Here is a 21,924-nt window from a genome sequence, read left to right on the forward strand (position 1 = left end):
GCTTGATGGCTCTCGGAATTATTTTTTATTTTTATTATTTTCTTCTTTTTGTTTTAGTTTATCAAAATTTTTTCGTTTAATTTTTAGATTTAGTATTAGTTTTAGTTTCTTTTTAAAATATTTTAATTCAGATAGAGCTTACTTGGATTGGTTGATTGGAGTTAATATTGGTTGGCAGATAACAGTATTCAAGAATATATACCGTGATATTGGACATCTGATGTTAGAGTCTGCCTTTTCATATGACAAGCAACTTTCTACTAGTAAATGGGACCTCACACTAGCCGATCTAAAGAATTGGAAATGTGTCATATTCGTTACAGCTGGTCAGTCCTAGTTTAATCGTGAGTACCTTGGACCCTATGGCTTGGATAATGAATGCCACTTCTTTTCAATTTCTTCAGGTCACTTTTGGAAGGAACGATCTGGATGTTTGTTACTTTACTCATTTTCTCACTTACACACGTCAAATAAGTAAAAATTGGTCAAATATCGGACTGCCGATTTTTGGCTGTATTTGTCCGATTCATGGCTTTATTCAGCCGATTTTATGGCGCGAATTGCTAAAAATAGAAATTTCTCTTTTTAATGACAAAAAATAGGAATGCCGCATTTTAAACCATCATGCCGATTCAAACAATAATCGGACTGCCGACTTGTAAATAAATTTACAAAATATCATCACAATCAGACTGCCAGCATGAAAATAAACATGCTGATTCATAACATATAGAAGTGCCGATTTTTAAATCAGAACAACAAACATTTTATATTACCTGCCGATTCTTCAATAATCTCCCAAATCGGACTGCCTATTGTACCGATTCGTATAATAATTTTTCAAAAAATAAGTGCCGATTTATAAATTGGCACAACAGACTTACACTACCATGCAGATTCATGCAGTAATCATCCAAAATCGGACTGCGATAATTATGCCATTCTCACAAATAGAAATGCCGATATATAGATCAGTAAGAACAATACTTAAAATAACATATGCCTGTTTTTATTTTGATCACAAATAGATTTGAAAAGGAATGCTGATTCATAGATCGGTAAGAGCAATACTTAAAATAACATATGCCTGTTTTTATTTCGATCACAAATAGATTTGAAAAGGAATGCCGATTCATAGATCAGTAAGAATAATACTTAAAATAACATATGCCTGTTTTTATTTCGATCACAAATAGTTTTGAAAAGGAATGCCGATTCATAGATCAGTAAGAACAATACTTAAAATAACATATGCCTGTTTTTATTTCGATCGCAAATAGATTTGAAAAGGAATGCCGATTCATAGATCAAGAACAATACTTAAAATAACATATGCCTGTTTTTATTTCGATCACAAATAGATTTGAATAGAAATGCCGATTCATAGATCAGTAAGAGCAATACTTAAAATAATCTATGCCTATTTTTATTTCGAGTAAGCCAGAATCTTTCTATTTTTGATTTTTTCGTAATTCATCATTACCCGTTTTTTTCTATTATTGACCGATTTTAATTTATATGAACACATTGTAATATACGTTTTTTTATTTTGCAGTTTATGATATATTTATTATTATATTCTTGCTATATTTATTATTACTATGTGCTATAATCATCTTACTATTTTCTTTCACTTTTTAAAAGAGAACGTTTTTTAGTAGTTGATCTCCTAATAATTTCTTTTGGAACCACTAGTCGAAATGGATCATCCTTTTCATCGCTGTCATCGATAAAAATATAATCATTATTATCGGTTTTCTTATCGTCATCATTCTTATCGTCATCATTCTTATCGTTATTATCATCGTTAACGTTATTGTCGTTTTTATCGTTACTAGCATTGTTTTTATCTTTGTCGTTATTGTCGTCATTGTTATCGTCATTGTTATCGTCGTCACTATTATCCTCTTCATCACCATCTTCGTCGGATTCTTGTGCAACCCAGCTTGACGAAATCCACCAACTGGGAATGTTCTCCTTTGGTTTGCTTTTTTTGTCAAAATTTTCATCTGAGCGGTAACGTGGACGACTTAAACCAGATCCGATGCTAATACCAATTTCTTCCGATCGATGTAGAATTTTTTGAATCTAATAAAAATTTATAATTTATTAAGCATAAATGTTATATTCATTAATAACATCACGACTTCGCATACTCCCGACGACCGCCACTTCTTGTCGTAAATCTTTATTACTGAATTATTGTTAATTAATCGACCTGATCTTGTATTTTTACTGCGTTCTTTGTTTGCTAATTCCTCGTCTTCTGTGGACCATTCGTCCGAGTGTATGTCTGAAGTATTAGTCGCCTTTATACAATCTTTGATAAATTCTTCCCATTTTAAGTTACGAGGTTGGCATTCAGTCAAAAGTTTGTCTTGTGTCGATATCATGTGCTGCAATCCTCTTCTGCGCTGGGACATCTTCTATTGAAGAGTAAATTAAAAAATTAATTAATTGTATATGTTTTTATTATTAAATAATGAATTTTATACCTGATCCCTTCTGGATATCATGTGTTGTCTTTTGGTATGTTCCGGCATTTTACCCTCTTTTTGCAGTTTCCAAATCTCTCGGTGAGATTTATGCAATTGTTTTATGATTCTTACTATCTCTATATCATATGCTACAATAGAAGGATTCATGGCCGATTTTACTGCTGGCAAAAGTTTTCTTTCTATTGTTTTTTTTTGTTCACTGTACGTCTTTGATAGGTCGAATTGAAGGGACTGATTAAAATTATTGAGAATATGGACTACTTCATCCTATTTAATAAAACAGTCATTAAATGATCAAATATTTAATTTAATAAAGATAAATTTTAATAAAAATGTATATTTACATGAAGTGTCTTCTTATAATTACTTGACATGAGTGGCAGCTCACGTTTCTGTTCTCTAATAAGAATAGGCGATAAGCTTCTATTGGGACGATTAACTAAAGGTTCTTCATGACTAGCATTTTTTTCGGTTAGGTTATTTAAGCGTTGTGTGAGATTTAAGATTACATTTCTTAATTCTTGAATTTCTTGGTTTTCAACGCCACCTATTATAAGTCAGTATTTAATATAATTCATTTTGAAAATTTTTTTTTTACATGTAAGTCAGAATAGGAGCGTGAGGGAAATAATACCACTATTTAGAGCTGGAGTAATTGAAGAGGAAGGTTGATTTTGCAATATCGAAGATTGATTTGTAAGTGTTCCTATAATAATTATGTTAAATCGGTATATGTTTTGAAATGTAATTAAGACTAATTTAAATAATATTACTTTTTGTTAATGATCTCCCTCTATTTTGTGGTGATGAATCTTTGGATGAGAGAGTGGTAAATTGATCATTAGAATCAGATACTTCATAATAGGATCGATGATGGTTAGAACTGTGGGATCTAGATTGTGATTTATGTGATCAATGATGTCGACGTGAACGGATAGGGGAACTAGAATGGGATGGAGAGATATGTTGTTGTCGTAATCGGTGACTACGAGATTGGGAACGACTACAACTATGACTACGAGATTGGGAACGACTACGACTACGAGATTGGGAATAACTACGACTACAAGATTGGGAATGACTACGACTACGAGGTTGGGAACGATAATGGGAACGACGTGAATGAGAACGACGATGTGAATGACGTGAGTGAGAACGACGTGAGTGGGATCGTTGATGAGAACGACGTGAGTGAGAATGACGATGGGAATGACGTGAATGGGATCGTTGATGAGAACGATGTGAGTGAGAATGACGATGGGAACAACGTGAATGGGATCGTTGATGAGAACGATGTGAGTGAGAACGGGAATCTGATTCTTTTTGTTGAGATTTAGTATTGAGGTTCCTATGCATCCCGAGAAATTTGTAAAAATTTAAATCTTTTCATTATGGTATTTATTATTAAAGATCGGACAAGAGATAAAAAGGCACTTTATATACATATTTTGAATCATCCTATCATTTAACGCGTAATTGCCTAATCAAAATAAACATAAAATAAATTATTAACTTCGTTATCACATATCAATAAATTTATACTACATCGCTATCCATCAATTAAATATATTAATAATCAATTAATATCATTAAACTTAATTAAATTAATTACTTACGGAAGTTTGTTTTTCCGGTAGGAAATCTGTGACGCGACGAAATAGCGATACGTGACGAAAAAGCAATAGGAAATATTTTTGAAACCGTGATGTGAACGCAAAAAGCGATAGAAAATATTTTTGAAACTGTGATGTGAACGAAAAGAGAGAGGAAATATTTTCGAACTGTGATGTGAACGAAAAGAGAGAGGAAATATTTCGAACTGTAATGTGAACGAAAAAAAGCGATATAAATATCGTAAAAGAAAGCGTGGTAAACATACACAAATATATCATGATCGGCACCTCCGATTTTGTAGGATTTATGCATCTGGCGCGTGACACTTATGCGTCATCCAGTCACGTGTAGTAACAAACTGCGCCCAAGGCAGAAAATTAGTACTGAATAACTTTTTATACTTTTATACGTGATTTTGATATTTTGATTAAAAATAACTCAATCAATTAATTTTTAATAAAAAATAATATAAAATCTTTCAACTAGATAACATACAAAATCGCCAAAATTTTTTTTTTTTCATTCTTTATGAAACTTGATTAAAAAAACAGCGCATAAATTTAACCACTAATAACATCGTTGATGTAATAAAGTTCTGAGTTCCATTCTGCCTGCGTACATGAATAACATCTACAGGGAGATATTCCCCATGTCGATAGGGAGGATGATCCCCATACTAGACTGACTTTTTGTTTAAATTATAGTTCATATGTATTACTACTAAAATGATAGATGCAAGTTTATCACGATCATTCGGCGCTGATGGACAAATCGTTCGTTGAGATACTTGTTACATGCAGTATGATGATTAATTACTATTAGATTTATACAAAATTTATGACATTTTAAATCGATTTTAAAGGTATTAATATTATCTTATCTTATATTATGAAAAAGAAGCTGGTTTAATAGCCAAAAAAAAACATCATATTTACAAAATATAAAGGAATTTTCAAATTAAAAAATGAAAAAATGAAATATAATTGATTAATCATGACTTGTGAAATTTGAAGTATTCTGATAAGCTGCTAAATGTAGGTGATTGCGATTATTGTTGCGATTGTTGTTGCGATTGTTGTTGCGGCTGCGTTTGTTGATGTTGTTGCGAAAAATATAATCGTAAATTTAAATCATAAATTTATTTTTCATAGTCTTTTATTTTTTCGTCGTATATTTTTAACCACTCCACCAAATTATTATTTTCACGGGAACTTTTCTCCAACTTATTAAGTAATTTCTCTCCCGAATCGTACACAACTTTTTTAAAGTCCAGCAACTGGACTTGCAAATCAGCAACTTCCTTATCCTACCCCTTTAATTCCTTTAGCATTCGCTCTCTTCTATTTTTTTTTGCGATTTCACGAGGATTTGCGAGAATTCAACGATGGTTTGCCCATTTTTGCGAAAATAATCTTTCTGGCTAATCTCGGAATTTATAATTCGATGAATAAAGCATGTATTATTGCTAAAAATGGCTAATAACATTCATTATGCTATATTTTAGGGGGTGGAAGAGGCGCAAAAGTGCCTGTCAGGTGGTATTTTCCAATCATATATATATAAATTGGTTAAAATCCCGAAAGATTTTGAGTAAATATTTGTAATATTATAATTAATACAAATTAAAAAAATGTGGCTGATTGTTTCACTTTAATAAGTATCTAGCGGCTTTTTGTGAATCAGAAATTAACTTTTAATATTAATTCAGGATCTCAAAAAATTTCTAGATAAAAAAATTTTTCAAAAAAATTTCCTATATAAAAAAAATTTTTCAAAAAATTTTCTAGATAAAAAAATGTCTAACCCTCGAGCTGTTGCCAAATCTAATAGAACAAGAATAAGAACTAAAGTATACTGCTTTTGTAAAGAATGTAATGGCAAGTTAGTGGACCCAAGAACGAAAACTAAACATGGGTTAAAATATAATATATCTTATGCGAATAATAATTTTAGTAACAATTATCGAAGCTGAGCCTTCTAATGCTAATCCATCTAATAATTTTGGTGATGATTATCAAGAGGCTGGGCCTTCTGATGTTGGACAATATACTGACGATAATAATGCAATGGAATGCGAACCTTTACTCGAGATGATACCTATACATGAATCGGCAAAACATAAATTCACAAAGAAAGGGAAAATATCTGATCACGTTCTTGAAAATTTATTACCGGATAACGGAAGAGATATGAATAATGATCAAGATAGAGATTTTGAAGACTATGACGACGAAAATAGAGATTCTGAAAGTTTTGAAGATGATGACGAAGATGGTGTTTCTAGCGATTTTGAAGATGATGACGAAGACAGTAATTTTGGAGATTTTGAAAGCGATGAAGAATATAGAGACTCTGAAGATTTTGAAGATGATGATGAGAAAGAAGTCAATTTTGCGTCAAAAGATTTTGACGATGGTGAACCAAAACTTCCTAATATCAACAATGATAATTATACCTGGATTATCTTATGGATATTACAATATCAACAAAGATATAAGCTTCCTAATGTTTCAATAGATTCTTTATTTAAATTTCTAAGGTTTTTTCTTTTAACGGTAGATGAAAATAAATTTTCATCTTTTCTTTCCTCCCTGTACGTAGCCAAAAAAATATTGGGAATATCAACGAATATTATCAAATATGCCGCATGTAATAAATGTCACAAATTGTATGACATAAATGAAATATCAAACACAACTGAAGTACCAACATGTAGTTTTATAAACTACCCGAATCATAGCATAGAAAGATTTCGACAAAAATGTAATAACCCTCTAGTCAAAAAAATAGACAGTAATAAAGATGGTGGAAATAATCCAATTATCCATCCGATAATGACATTTCCATTAGTTAACATTAGGCGCCAACTAACCCTATTTTTCGGTCGCAAAGATTTTGAGATGACATGTCGAAAGTGGGCAGAAAGGGAAAACGAAACTGAAGCCTTATTTGACATTTATGATGGGAGGATTTGGATGAGTTTTGAAGATGGCAAAGGAGAACCATTCTTCAAAAAAGAATACGCCGAAACTCATATCGGATTAATGCTAAACATGGATTGGTTTCAACCCTATATAAATTCCCAATATTCTGTCGGTGTAATATATGCCGTTATTTGTAACTTACCCTGAAGCGAACGTTTCAAGCCCTACAATATTCTCACACTAGCAGTTATACCCGGTCCTAAAGAGCCAAAGAAACATGAAATCAATAATTACTTATACCCCATCATAAATCAGCTGAATCGGTTATGGGAAGGGTATCATATAAAAACCTACGAATATAACAACGGTCGTTTTATCCGTGGCGTGATAATAGGTTGTGCTAGTGACGTTCCTGCGACTTGAAAATTATGTGGTTTTATATCAGCTCGAATCGCATGTTATCGATGCTATAAATCAGCAAACTTGGTAAATAATCAACCCAATTTTGGTGGGTTTGAAGACATTGACGACTGGTTTGTTGAGAGAGATATTAATTTAATAAGGGAGAAGGCACGTGAATGGAAGAAATGTGCAACCGAAGAATCGCGTAAGGCTCATGTCTCACAGTATCATGTTCGTTGGTCAGAAGTATACCAATTACCTTATTTTAATTCTGTGCGCTTTTGCGTAGTTGATCCCATGCACTGCCTCTTTCTCGGGGTAGCAAAGTGGATTGTAATGAAGCTCCGGATTGACGAAGGTATATTAAATAATGAAGAGCTCAAAATAATGCAAGAGCGAGCCGACTTGATAAAATTTCCAAGTGACCTCGGTCGCCGTCCCGTTAGAATAGCCACTGGCGACGGCTTTTCAAATTTTACGGCGGACATGTGAAAGACGTTTGTTCTAATTTTTGCAATACCTATCACATGGAATCTCTTGGGAGAGATCGATCGAAAAATTCTTGCTTATTTCGTACGTTCCTGTAAAATTTTAACAAATCGGGAACTACAAAAAAGTGATCTAAACGAAGCATTTACAAAACTACTCGAAATGAATAAATTAATTGAAAAAAAATACGGACAAAAAAAAATAAGCCCAAATCTTCATTTATGCCTTCACATATGTGAATGCGCTTTAGATTATGGACCTTTATCCTCATTTTGGTGTTTTAGCTTCGAACGAATGAACGGAATTCTAGGTATGATATATTAATTTCGCCGATTTGAAAATCGTATTGTTTTTTTTAATTTATACAGATTGACCAATTTATTTCTTAAGAACATAGGATCGTATAAAAATAGCAAACGTAACATTGAACCAGAGCTATTAAAAATAATGGTTGAAAGTTCCTTTTTAAACTATTACCTCACAAATTGCAATAGCAATATATTAAACACCACTTTGGACATTATAAAGCCTAGAAAATCTGCAGGAAGCTTGGCTGCACTTGACGATTTTACAAGTGATGAGTATCAAAATTTTCTGAGGCTTTCACTTATCGAAAATGAATCGGCTTATGGAACAGAACGTTTTCCTGGGTTGCTAATGAAACCGCGCCAAGAAACATTTCTCCCAAACCGCGTCTTGGACTTACTGGTTGAGTTTTATAATAGTTTGTATGAAGAACATTTCGTCCCCATTTATTCTATAACGGGTCTAAATAACGATATTGTTGTAATTTCCAAAATTATACAATACGGTAGAATAAGAATTGGGGCGGATATATTTGGTTCCATTCAGGCAGCTCATCATGAGAAATCATCATACATATTAGCTCGTTTTGAGCAGGAAGATGGAACTATAGACACATACCCCGGTCAAGTTCAATTTTATTTTGAACATACTATTTATTTAAAAAATTCAGCATCATTAACTCATTCGCTAGCACTAGTTAAATGGTACAGGCCGGCCCAAGATCATAGGACAAGATATTTTTGTCAAGTAGACGATGACATAAAATCATGTAATATAGAATTATGGACAAATGGGTTTTATGATATGAGTCGAGATAGTATTATACCGGTACATCATATATTAGGAAAATTTATAAAATGTGATTTTAATATTGGAACGAGAAAGATAAAAGAATATATGGCCGTGATTCCTTTAAATAAAAAAATTTCGTTTTAAAAAACAAATGAATCTTATATAAAATTGTTTATATGTAAATCGGAATGACGAATTTGAATTATATAACATTTGTATTTGATTAAATTATAACTAATTTTTTTTATTAAAGGATATATCATATTTTTATTATATTATTATTATATTATTGTTACATATATTATATTTATAAAACTACTAAAGGGTTATTATTGTTGTTGTTGTTGTTGTTGTCATCGAATTCGTTGTTATTATTATTGCCACTATTGTTATTATTGTCATCCTCATTATTATTGTCATTATTATTATTATTGTCATCATTATTATTATTGTCATCATTATTATTATTGTCATCATTATTATCGCCACCTTCATTATGACTTTCATTGCTGTCTTCGCTGTCTTCGCTGTCTTCGCTAACTGGCGCCCAGGTGGAAGAAATCCACCAGTCTGGCATTATTTCTGTCGGTCTACTTTTATTATCGATGACATTATCTAAACGATGACGCATACGGATTAGACCAGTTCCAATACTCTCCCCGATTTCATCTGCCCTACTTAGAATTCTCCTAATCTAATTAAAAAAAAAATATTATTTATAAATGTTATATTGATAAAGAAATAACTTTACATACTCTCGTAGATTTCCATTTTTTTTCATGTATTTTGATTACAGAATTCGATTTATCTAAACGTTCTGGTCTTTTCTCTAGATTTTTTTCATTGTTGGCAAGATTTTCATCTTCCGATGACCACTCATCGGAATGAAGTTCCGAGATCACTACAATTTTTTCACAATCTTTCATGTACTCGTCCCAGGTAATTTCTTGAGGTTTGCAGTCATTTAAAACCTTGTCTTTTGTGTTAATCATGTGTTGTAAACCGTGTTTACATCGCGTCATTTTCTGTTAAAAAGTTAATTAATAGTTAATTAATAATGTTAATTGATTGCATAGACAATTAGAAATAATTGACAAATTTTGCATTTTATTAAATTTCGTACTTGGTCTCGCCGAGAAGTCATATGTTGACGTCTACTGTGCGTATCTAATTTGCCATCCTGGGTTATTTTCCAGATATCTCGGCGAGACTTATGAAGCTGTTTGATTACATTAACAATCTCGGTATCGTATACTTCAATCGATGGATTCATTGCCGCTTTTACCGCTGGTAAAAGTTTTTTGTTTATTGATTTCTTCTGGTCACTAAACGTTTGTGAAACATCAAACGAAATTCTGGAATCTAAATTATTAATGATTTGAACAACTTCATCCTATTTAAAATAATAATGAATATGATTAAAGATTATAAAAGATAAATATTTTATAATAGAGGTGTAACTTACACGAAGTGTTTTTTTAAAGCCTGGAGTCATTGGTGATAGTTTTTTTCCTTTATTTCTGCTTATTACGGGTGATAGACTTCGATTAACACTTGTTGTTATACTCGCGATCGTCTTATCACTGGAATGGCTGGAGTTACTGCCTGTCAAAGCCTCCAGTCGACTAGACAATTGTGATACCGCGCTTTTTAGTTCTTAAATTTCTTGATTTAATAATTTTATAATAGGAAAAACAGTTATGCAAAGAAGCGCGAAGTTGATGAAGCGATGATATGAATGGGTCCTCACCTAAAGATTGCGAAGATTGCTCTTCTTGATGATGTTGCTGTTGTCCACCTATCAGAAGTTAATAAAATATTATAAATTTATTATATTTTTAATTGATTTGATAATAATATATATATATAACCACCTTCCGATAAATCCGGCAAATTTCCTATTATTTTACAAGTAATTAGTACAGGTCATATTAAATATAATTTCAATAAAAATATAAATAATAATACTTTTTGTTAACGATCTCCCCCTAGAGGGGAGAGAGGATTGTTGAGAATGAGAATTGGAAGAACGAGAATGATAATGATGTCGACGTCGACGAGAGTGAGAGGAGGGAGAGGAGGAGAGAGAATGATAATGGTGTCGAGAACGAGAATGATGTCGACGTCGACGTCGACGAGAGTGAGAGGAGGGAGAGGAGGAGAGAGAATCATAATGGTGTCGAGAACGAGAATGATGTCGACGTCGACGTCGACGAGAGTGAGAGGAGGGAGAGGGGGAGAGAGAACGAGAATGATGTCGACGTCGATGTCGATGGGAGTGAGAGGAAGGAGATTGATGATATTGCTGAGAGCGACCCTGAGAAGGAGAACGAGGATGTGATTCGCTACGTGAAATAGGAATAAGCGTCAATTTATTTTTTTTTTCATTTTAATAATGTAAAGAAACAAGATTGAACCGAAAAGAAAGGTGAAAAATCACCTATTTAACCATTACTTACATCATTAAAATAATATCATAATCGTTATCTCTTAATTAAAAATTAATATCATCGATATCACTTAATTAAATTAATATCATCGATATCACTAAATTAATTATCATGTGTATATCACTATTAAAATTAAACTAAAAATTGATACCATCGATATCACTTAATTAATTATCATGTATATATCACTATTAAAAATCGTAAAATGAAATTTACTTAGCAAAACAATCAATCAACTATCGTTCTAAAATTCGATAAAGGGATGGAGAAAGTTTTATATAAATAATTATTGATTTGTTTGTTCACGTGAAATATTAACAAATAATTATACTACGATTATTGCCGTTTTCGACAATTGGAATGTCGAACAATATAAGGCGATTTTATAGTAACCAATCAATTGACAAAAGTATTTTTTTTAATCATGATTGTTGCAATTGGGCGTATGTATCAGTTTGAAAACGGCTAAACTATCACTCGTAAATACTAACCATTGTGGATCCAGAGTGAAAATTCATGTGATTTGCAAATTTTTAGACATTCCGGACCTATAGACCTTAAGGGACAAGTCTATTTAAATAATTACTTGCACTAGTTAAATGGTATAAACCGATTCATGATTCTCAAGATAAGATTTTATTGTCAAGTATATAACGACATAAAATCATGTAATATAGAATTATGGATAGAGATAGTATAATACCAATATATAATGTATTATTACATGTAATTTAATGTTGAAGTGAGAAAGATAAAAAATTATATGGCAGTTATTCCTTTAAATAAAAAAATAACATTTTAATAAAATGAATTTTCTATAAATTTGAATAACGTTATTAAAAATCGGCTCAAATCTCAAAATAATATATTACTAATTTAAAGTTGCTATTCTCCTTATTCTAAAAATAATTATTCTAAAATTCACGTGTATTTTCATCAGCTTGTTCGCGTTTTTCAGGACGCGTATTTTTATTATATAAAGTCTACCTTTCATCATTCCATGCCCTTTACTTTCGCTCAATAATTTTTGTCTTTTCATCAATTATATTTTATTAACGCCATTATGGGTTCTCGCCGTTCCACAACCTCGCAGAAAAAATCTAAGGAGCGTTTTAAGACGCTCAAAGCGAAGCGTATGACGACCGTAAAATTTTTGAAAAGTGGGTATCGTACGCAAGGTTCATAGTTGTATTTCTCTAATGGAGTCGCCTGTAGACGGAGTTTTATACTCCCAGAGCTGTCCGGTTCTTAGATGGGTCGCCTGAAGAGACGAGGTCTTGTACCTCCAGGGCAGTCTCGGTTCTTAAATGGAACAATCCTGAAGAATGCTTCCAAGGACTATCGACTCATTCACTTAGCTTTTGCTAACCACCCATTATTTTTATATATATGTATTTTTTTTTATTGCTCAGTGAATGTCGATTGTTATAACAGAGGCCTGGGAACATGCCTTGCGGAGTTAAAAGCAACGAAAAAAGCATTAGATGCTTCGCAAACTAAGATACAAGAGCTCCAAAATGCTCATCGAAGGACTACTAATACACTACAAGAGCTCCAAAATGCTCACCAAAGGACTATTAATGCACTCTGGGACGCAGAAGATAGGGTTGAAAGAGCTGGAGAATCCAAGTAAGTAGAATCAATTTCTACTCTTCACCGGTAAATACGCAAATTACGATGTAAGTATCTTCCTTATTACTTAAAAATATCTTTGTCCTATTATTTCATATTATTTCATTAACATATCTTTTGTTAATTTCAGCGGAAAATCAAGCTCTAAAAAATCCGAGAAACTTATTACGTTCGCGCTCCAACTTACCTGATAATAATAATAATAATAAAAAAAAAATCAAAATAATTTTTTTTTTAAATAATTATGTTCTCTTTTTCTTATATGGTATAAGTATATTTCCATTTGTTAAGTTAAGAAGCACTTAACTAATTTTCCACCTAAGGTCCTAAGTTTATTATCTTTAAGTATATCGTGAAGGTTTAATTCACTTATTTTCCAATGCTTCCTTTTTTTCTTCTCTATCCGAATTTTCATTGTTATGAAGTCGGTACATTAGTGTATATATATATATATTAAAATTATTAAGTCTGCAGTATTACCGCGACAGTATTATACTTTAAATCGGCAAAGATATGCTGTAATCGGCATGGCTATATTTAAAGGAGCGAATTCCGATTTGTACATCAGACCTGCGATATGAAAAGCGAACAATACTATATAATAATAACAACATCCGAATTTAATATCGGTTTTATTTAACAAAGATCGGTCATTAAAAATTGGTATTTCCGACTGAATTATCAGATTTCATCGAAAGCTATACTGAAATTGGCATGGCTATATTTAAAGGAGCGAATTCCGATTTGTACATCAGACCTGCGATATGAAAAGCGAACAATACTATATAATAATAACAACATCCGAATTTAATATCAGTTTTATTTAACAAAGATCGGTCATTAAAAATTGATATTTCCGACTGAATTATCGGATTTCATCGAAAGCTATACTGAAATTGGCATGGCTATATTTAAAGGAGCAAATTCCGATTTGTATATCAAACCTCCGATGTGAAAAGCGGACAATACTATATAATAATAACAACATCCGAATTTAATATTAACAAAGATCGGCCATTAAAAATTGGTATTTCCGACTGATGTATCGGATTTTATTAAAAATCGGCATAAATGGGCAAATCTATACATAAATACGCGAAAAATCAGCATGTATATGCTAATATCGGCAAAACTATTTTAAAAGGGTCAAAATCCGATTTTTTTTCATTCGACCTGTGTTACATTTTAAAGGTTTTTTTCTTTTTTCTTTTTTTTATTCGCAATGTAGTGGATCCTGTGAATGCCTTGTGAAGAAAGAGGAGCATTTATGCTAAAAATGACCGTTTCAAAACGAATCATACCTTCTGAGCAAAAATTTTACCTGACAGTGCACACGTGAGGTGCTTTCATGCATGATAAGTGGTTTGGTAGTTAATAATATTAGATGGTTTAGATTAGGTTTTTTTATACTTAAATGTATTTTCTGAGTCTTTTTTTTCTGTTTAATAAACTATCAAATGCATTGCAGAAAAAAAAAAAAAGTTAAATCCTTCTTACGTCTAATCTGATTTTAAACACATATACATGTGATTTGTATTTTCAATAATTACAAGATAATTTCTTGCCATTGCTGCTAGATATAAAACTATAAATACTTTACTTTATTTAACTATGGTATATATTTTTATAGCAAATTAATAAACATATACTTTTCATCATAGTAAAATATTTTGATTTTGAAATGCTTAAGATAGAATTTGGAACTGTGTATCTGTCTGAATATGGATAATTTTAAAAAAATTTAATGGATAATCCACATATTCATGTTATCCACATATTCATGTTATCCATGTTATCTATAGATAACTCAGATTATACTACAGATAATATGGATAATATAAATAATAATTTTAGATAATATAAATTATTCAATAAATTTTATATATTAATAATTAACAATATTTTTTGCATTTTCTCACCTTATTTAATATTTTAATACTTAAAGTTTGTTTCCAAATCCAGACTTCAAGGTATTACAATAATTCCAGTTTCTAAAGATTATATGTTTTTTATGCATAATTTAAAGATTGTTTTGTAGAATTATCTGTGAATATAAAGTTAAAAATTAAAATTGTATAACGTAAATATTTTGTAAATATTTTAAATATAAATATCTGATTAAACTCAGGTCAACTTGAATTAAGCAAAGATGTGATTTTGACCTGACAAGTCAGATTAAATATAAGACTTATATCAAATAATAATAAATTTAATTCAGATTTTAAATATGAATCAGATCAAATGATTCAGATTTGATTTAACCTTTTCAGAATATTAGTTACTTCATATTCAAATCATTTTATTAATCTTTTTTATATGTAATTTTTACCCTAGTCTTTGTTTTGTTACTTCTTTTTTTGTAGTTTTAATTCTGGGTTTTATATTGCAGTTACAGTGAGTCTTTTTAAACATTTACAAAATGTAGACTGGAAGGAGAAGGTTTTCTTTAAAAAAAGACTTTTTCTAAAGAGCACTTACTTTCCTAGTCTGAAGTTTTAAACTTATTGTTATCTCTTCTAATAAAGTTCCAAATATACTGCAGCCAAAAAAAAGAAAGACAACTATTTTATTAAAATTTTACATTTTTATTTGAGTATTGATAAGAAAATTAAAAATTTAAAAATAGTAAATTTTATTGCAAAACTTATTATTTTTATTTTTTTAATTATTATATTTACTAATATTTTTAATTTTTGGGTTTAAATTTTATACACAAATATGTTACAATACATTCTTTATAATATCTCATATATAAAAGTCAAAAACACCATTCTAAATTATACTTTGGTCTTTAAGTAAAGTTGTAGAGCAAGCAAAAATACACATAATTTATATTTTTCAAAGGATTAAAATTTGAACACACCTGCGTTTTGAAAGCACCTCCCTTTTTTGAAAATTTTTATATAATAAAAATGCCGATCATTTTATCACGTGATACTGGCGAATTTCTGATTTTTTTGAATAAACGCAATTTATATCTTATATACTTATAAATAAACTCATGTTATATACATATTTTTGCCTCCTCTACAACTTTACTTACTATAACAAAAAGGGTTTAAAACTTCATTTTTAACTTATACCATAGGGGTACGTTCAAATATAAGTGTGTTTAAATTTTAAACCCTTTTTCAAAAACTTTATAATATTTTATATAACATTTATTCAAAAAACAGAACATTTAATGATGTTACGTGATAAGAAATAATTGATATATTTACTATAAAAAAATTACTAAAAAGGGTGATGCATTACTATGCACCTGCATAAAAATATTTTTTCCTTAATTTTTTTTATTTGTAAATTCTGCCTTTAAACTTTATATTTACATTTTTTTAATTTTTTTATTTAGACTTTTCTTTATAATTAAAATTTCTATATTTTATTAATTTAATGTAATAATATATATAATAAGTAATAGATAAATAAATAAAGGTTAATAAATACATTATTAAATCTATAATAAATAAATAAATTCTTCTTTGTAAATCCTATTTTCAGAATTTTACATAAAAAACTGAAGACATTTTTTAATGAAAGTATATAGGAAAAGTTAATACAGACCTAAAAACAATACTATTACTAAAGAGCTTTACATACAATATAAAAAACAACCTAAATATGTTATTGGTTAAAGTAGCTAAAAAATATTTTATTGTGAAAGTTGCAAAAGAAGTGAAAAAACAGCTTTTTTAAACATTTAGTATAGTAAACTTTCTATAAGCAGATATGCAGTATATACTAAAAGTCTTTTTACAAAAATGCTAATACTAGGACTTTTTAGTGCTGAATACAAACAATCTAAAAAATAGCTATAAAAATCACTTTTAATAGGCTTATATATATTATTGCAATATTACTGGAACTTTCAGATTAATAATTTTAATTAAAAGATAATATAACTAACAATTTAAGATTAATATATGATAAAAGTGCAGATTTAACAGTTACTTTTAATTTATTAAACATTTTTCTTATTTATTAAAAAATAATTTGAATTTAAGTTAATAATAGTTAACCTATTTTAATAAAAGTAGTATTTATATTTTAATAATTACTTTCAATTATATAAAAATCATTATAATACTTTTCTTCAAAATCTTTAATTGTAGAAGATTTTTCTTCTAGTGATTATTATATCTGTGCTTTTGTTTAGTCATTATATGATTTTAAAATTTGCAATAATTTTTAGAATATCAGAAAAGTTTTTATTTAAATATTAAGTTATCATATATTTTATATCATCTTATAGGATCATTAGTGATACCTGGCTAAACTCTTTTTACCAAAAATTTCAGTTTTGTCATTGACTGAACTATATAATAATTTTTAAGTTTAAATTTTAATTATATAAAATTATAGTTTTATTATAAAAATATATGAAATTATATTATAACATAGGGATTTAATTTGTTTTGTATTTGGTATAAGGTAAAGGTTCACATTTAAGAACCTATTTATAGCTTGGTAATCCATAAGTACAATTAGTTGACCAACGTATACCAACCAATTGGTATGTGTAACCTGAACAAATATCACTATAACTGCCATTTTAGTTTGACCTCAGGATAGTTCCTATTCATTAACGGAATACTAACTGGCTAGCTATAACTTCCTACTCATCCTTTATCCATTCTAGAGGCAAGACAAGCTTGAATTTATATGCCACCCTGGCATGTCTTAGTAATGGATGACTTTTGGTGTCAGATGTAATGGCAATCATCTAGAAACCCTTCTGTACTAACATTCACACTTTAGAACTGAACTAAGGCTCATTTAAGGCCACTACAGCCCCATGATTCCTTAGCCTCAAGGTACAGTTGTGAATTTCCCAATGGTATAGTAGTGATCGGCTTGAGACAGAAACGTGAAATAGTATAGACTCGACTTGTTTGGGATTATTCCCAGTGGTGCCCTACCACCCAAGCTGCCACCCAGTACTCGCCTAGTGGGGAGTTGTTCCCCATACCTCACCTAGTACACCTGTCTGTTTAGGAATATATATAAGCTGATTTGTTTACTCTGTATTAAAGAGAGTTATTGATTGATTTTAACGATTTTTATTCATTATTTGAAATTGTTTTGTAATACTAAAAAATCATCTGATTGATGATCACTTGACTAAATAATAAGTTGAACAAAAATTTACATTTGCGAAACTTTTAAAATTATTAAATGTAAAAGAACTGTGAAAAAACCCATTTCACTAATAAAAAATCCATTTCTTATATATATGGAATTTTTAACATATATTATTAAAAATAAGTATATTTTAATAAAATATAAACTAAAATAAAAATTTAGTAGCTATAAATGTTTATAAAAGTATAATAAAAATATCATATAAAAGATGGTATCATAATAGATATTTTCAAACAATAAAAATAATTATTTTATATCAGAGTTTGTATTACCATCTTTAAATGCAAATATATCAAGATTCACTGATCCGTTTTCTATAATTTTAGGCTCGTTGGAAAGCCCTTGATCTGGTCTATATGAACAAAAAAAAGCTTGCCGATTGGATCATTAGATCTGGAGATATTTACGTTTAAAGTTGAAATACAAATTTTTAATATATATAGTAAATGCTAAGAATTATATTAATTTAAAAGAAATATTTACCAAATTATAGTATAATAACATTAAATAAAAATTTTTTAATACTCATTCCCAATTTACTGTATATTATATAGTATTTTGTATAATAAAAATGTAATAAAATTAATATTTTAATTAGAAGTAGACAAATCAGCCCATATGCACATAATACATATAATAGTTTTATAAATTCCTTTAAAAAATATTATATTTTAATATGAATTTATTATTTTTTTTTTTATAAGTAATTATTATAATTGAAAATCCATGGAAATCTATAAAAAATTTATGAAAATACTATGGAATATTAAATTTCGGCATTTTGTCATTTAATTTTAAATGTCTAAACTATTTCAGTTTAGTCAAATGACTAAATATTTCAGTTTCGCCCAGAATCTCTAAGGATCATGCTTTTTTCATCGTGCTGATATTTTTTTATTAAGCTATAAATAAACTATGATAGCATAAGGACAATGACAGATATTACCTAATATCAGTTTATTATAAGAGTTTACCACCTCTCCCCCAGGTAAGATATCTTATATAGTATATATGTAACCTAGGATTTTCAATTACTCCCCTCCTCCTAGAATATTAGGTAATATCTTCACTGCCCTAATTATTATTGATATTTTTTCAAATACTAAATACTATGTACTAAATATCAAACTAAATATCAAACTAAATATCATATTAAATATTATACTAAATATCATAAATATCATGTACTAAATATAAAGCTCTAATTGGATCAGTTCTAATCTGACAACCTGGACTGAAAATTTGGATTGGTTTAGTCTGGGTTGATGCTTCAACCCAGACCATAATATTTGGTCCAGTTTGGTCCAGTTTTAGATTATAAATTTAACCCAGACTGAATTAAATAGGTTGGAACCAGACCAGACCAACAATAGTTTATATTAAAACTGTTGCGATTATTTAATTATTAAATAAAAAAAATGTTGCATAATATTTTTTAAACATATTATTATAAAAAATATGTTTGCGCAATGTTTTTTTAATTAATTTAAAAAAAAAAACGTTATAAAATATTTTTTCTTAGCATATTTGATTAAAAAATATGTTTGCGCAATGTTTTTTAATTAATTTAAAGAAAAAACATTGCAAAATGTTTTTTCTTAGCATATTTAATTAAAAAAAATGTTTGCGCAATGTTTTTTAATTAATTTAAAGAAAAAATGTTGCAAAATATTTTTTCTAAGCATATTTAATTAAAAAAATGTTTGTGCAATATTTTTTTAATTAATTTAAAGAAAAAACATTGCGAAACATTTTTTCTTAGTATATTTAATTAAAAAAATATTTTCGCAACATTTTTTTAATTAATTTAAAAAAATGTTACAAAACGTTTTTAATTAATTTAAAAAAAATGTTGTGAACTATTTTTTCTAAGCATATTTAATTAAAAAAATGTTTGCGCAATGTTTTTTTAATTAATTTAAAGAAAAAATGTTGCAAAATGTTTTTTCTAAGCATATTTAATTAAAAAAATGTATGTGTAACATTTTTTTAATTAACTTAACAAAAAAATGTTGCGAAACATTTTTTCTAAGTAATTATAATTAAAAAAACGGTTTTGCAATGTTTTTTTATTATAGGACTGGACTGGATCAGATTAAAATACTAACTGGTACGGTCTGGTCCTAGATTCTCCTTTTAATATAAACTGGACCAGACCAAAATGAATTAATTTTTCGGTTCAGTCTCAGGTTACTCTCCAACCTGGACCAATCTGGACCATTTAGAGCTTTAACTAAATATCATGTACTAAATATTATACTGCAAATATAGATACTATTTTAATTTATAATAAATTTGCTATAATAAATTAACCTTTCCTTTAAGCTTGGAAATTAAACCGCAATTAAATAACTTTTTAAATTAATCAATATTCATTGAAATTTCTAAAATGGCTTTTTTAGAGAATTTTGTTGATTTTCGTAAAATACTAAAAAAATAAATTAGACAAATTAATAAGTTACAAAATAAAACATATTAATAAATAAAATACTACCTTCTTTTGCAATTTTAATATTATTGTTTTTTTTTCCAATTACTTGTTCATTATATGAATCTTGACCATTTAATATATCTGGTATTTTTGCCTTATCTAATAAATAAAAATTAGATATTTAGTATATTTAGTTAAAACATTAAGTAATTATGATAATTGAATAAATTCTATATACCTAAAGTTGATTTTCTATAAATTTAATTTTATCCATAAATTTTCCAATAATCTTATTTTTTTTATCATCAGAAAGTAAGATGTATGATAATAATCCAGTATTAGAGCGGTGTTGAGAAAGTAATTTTATTTCTTCTTTAGAAATGCCCATTTTTTCACAATTTTAAATAAGTGCACATCGTCCAGAATGGTTAGTGATTTTCCTTCAGCTTAAAGTTAATACAGTGACACCTCTCTAATGCACTCTGCCTTCCATGGCCATAGTAAAAAAATAGTAGAATGTGCACTTAGAGAGGGTGTGCATTTATAGAGAGTAAAATATTAAGAGCTCTTATAAGTTGGGACCAGGCCCACCATGCACTTAAAGAGAATTTATATAGTGCGTCGTTATAGAAGTGCTGCTTTTATAGAGGTGTCACTGTACCAGTAATTTTGCAAATTTCATTTAAAAATGAATTTAATCTTCTGAATCCTACATGTTTTGATTTATACCAAATTTCTTTTTTCAAAGTTAAAATAATAAATTATATTAATTTTATTAATAAATATTTATAAATATTACTATTAAAATATATTTTTATTTTTATATTTTACTTAATTTCTCATCAAATATTAATTCTAAAAATGTGATTTTACTACCATTAGATTCGTCTTGTTGAGATGATTCCAATGAGCTATATTTCATCCTTTTCTAATCACTGGATCAAAAGTTAGCAAATTGCCTGATTGGTAACGGTATTTGGCGAAAATGCCAATCAGTCACCAATCAGCTACCTGATTGGTGACCGATTGGTGACTGATTGATGCCTGATTTTTCACTTTTCGATCTGTGAATTATAAGTTTAGAATCAGAATTTGTTATTCTTATAAAATTTAATTTAATATTTCTTTCAGTTTTTTTTTCCATTTTTTTATAATAATACTTTACTAAATTAATACACATCCAGTTTTTGATTTTGGTAATATAATAAAAGGCCATTAAAGTGAAAATTATTCTTAAATGAAAT

At 28.9% G+C, this 21,924-nt stretch overlaps 4 protein-coding genes across 4 annotated transcripts; 2 read left to right on the plus strand and 2 right to left on the minus strand.

Annotated features, from left to right (window-relative positions):
- Positions 1-1,620: 1,620 nt before the first annotated feature.
- OCT59_010879 (uncharacterized protein) lies at positions 1,621-3,854 on the minus strand (the record flags this gene model as incomplete). Its single annotated transcript, XM_066136161.1, has 7 exons — positions 1,621-2,088; positions 2,196-2,426; positions 2,496-2,765; positions 2,843-3,045; positions 3,133-3,204; positions 3,272-3,352; positions 3,425-3,854. 7 exons carry the CDS (start codon positions 3,852-3,854, stop codon positions 1,621-1,623), a joined length of 1,755 nt encoding a protein of 584 aa, XP_066000816.1.
- Positions 3,855-5,907: 2,053 nt separating this feature from the next.
- Positions 5,908-7,243, plus strand: OCT59_010880 (uncharacterized protein; the record flags this gene model as incomplete). The annotated part of the gene is made up of 2 exons (XM_066136162.1): positions 5,908-5,983; positions 6,066-7,243. The coding sequence occupies 2 exons, from the start codon at positions 5,908-5,910 to the stop codon at positions 7,241-7,243; spliced, it is 1,254 nt and encodes a 417-aa protein (XP_066000817.1).
- A 2,089-nt stretch (positions 7,244-9,332) lies between these two features.
- On the minus strand, positions 9,333-11,489 carry OCT59_010881 (uncharacterized protein; the record flags this gene model as incomplete). Its single annotated transcript, XM_066136163.1, has 8 exons — positions 9,333-9,719; positions 9,781-10,050; positions 10,149-10,418; positions 10,491-10,681; positions 10,776-10,823; positions 10,900-10,923; positions 10,994-11,370; positions 11,485-11,489. 8 exons carry the CDS (start codon positions 11,487-11,489, stop codon positions 9,333-9,335), a joined length of 1,572 nt encoding a protein of 523 aa, XP_066000818.1.
- Positions 11,490-12,610: 1,121 nt separating this feature from the next.
- On the plus strand, positions 12,611-13,298 carry OCT59_010882 (uncharacterized protein; the record flags this gene model as incomplete). Its single annotated transcript, XM_066136164.1, has 3 exons — positions 12,611-12,653; positions 12,888-13,104; positions 13,238-13,298. The coding sequence occupies 3 exons, from the start codon at positions 12,611-12,613 to the stop codon at positions 13,296-13,298; spliced, it is 321 nt and encodes a 106-aa protein (XP_066000819.1).
- Between the last annotated feature and the right edge of the window lie 8,626 nt (positions 13,299-21,924).

Source organism: Rhizophagus irregularis, chromosome 19 (assembly GCF_026210795.1).
Source record: "Rhizophagus irregularis chromosome 19, complete sequence".
Lineage (NCBI taxonomy): Eukaryota > Fungi > Glomeromycota > Glomeromycetes > Glomerales > Glomeraceae > Rhizophagus > Rhizophagus irregularis.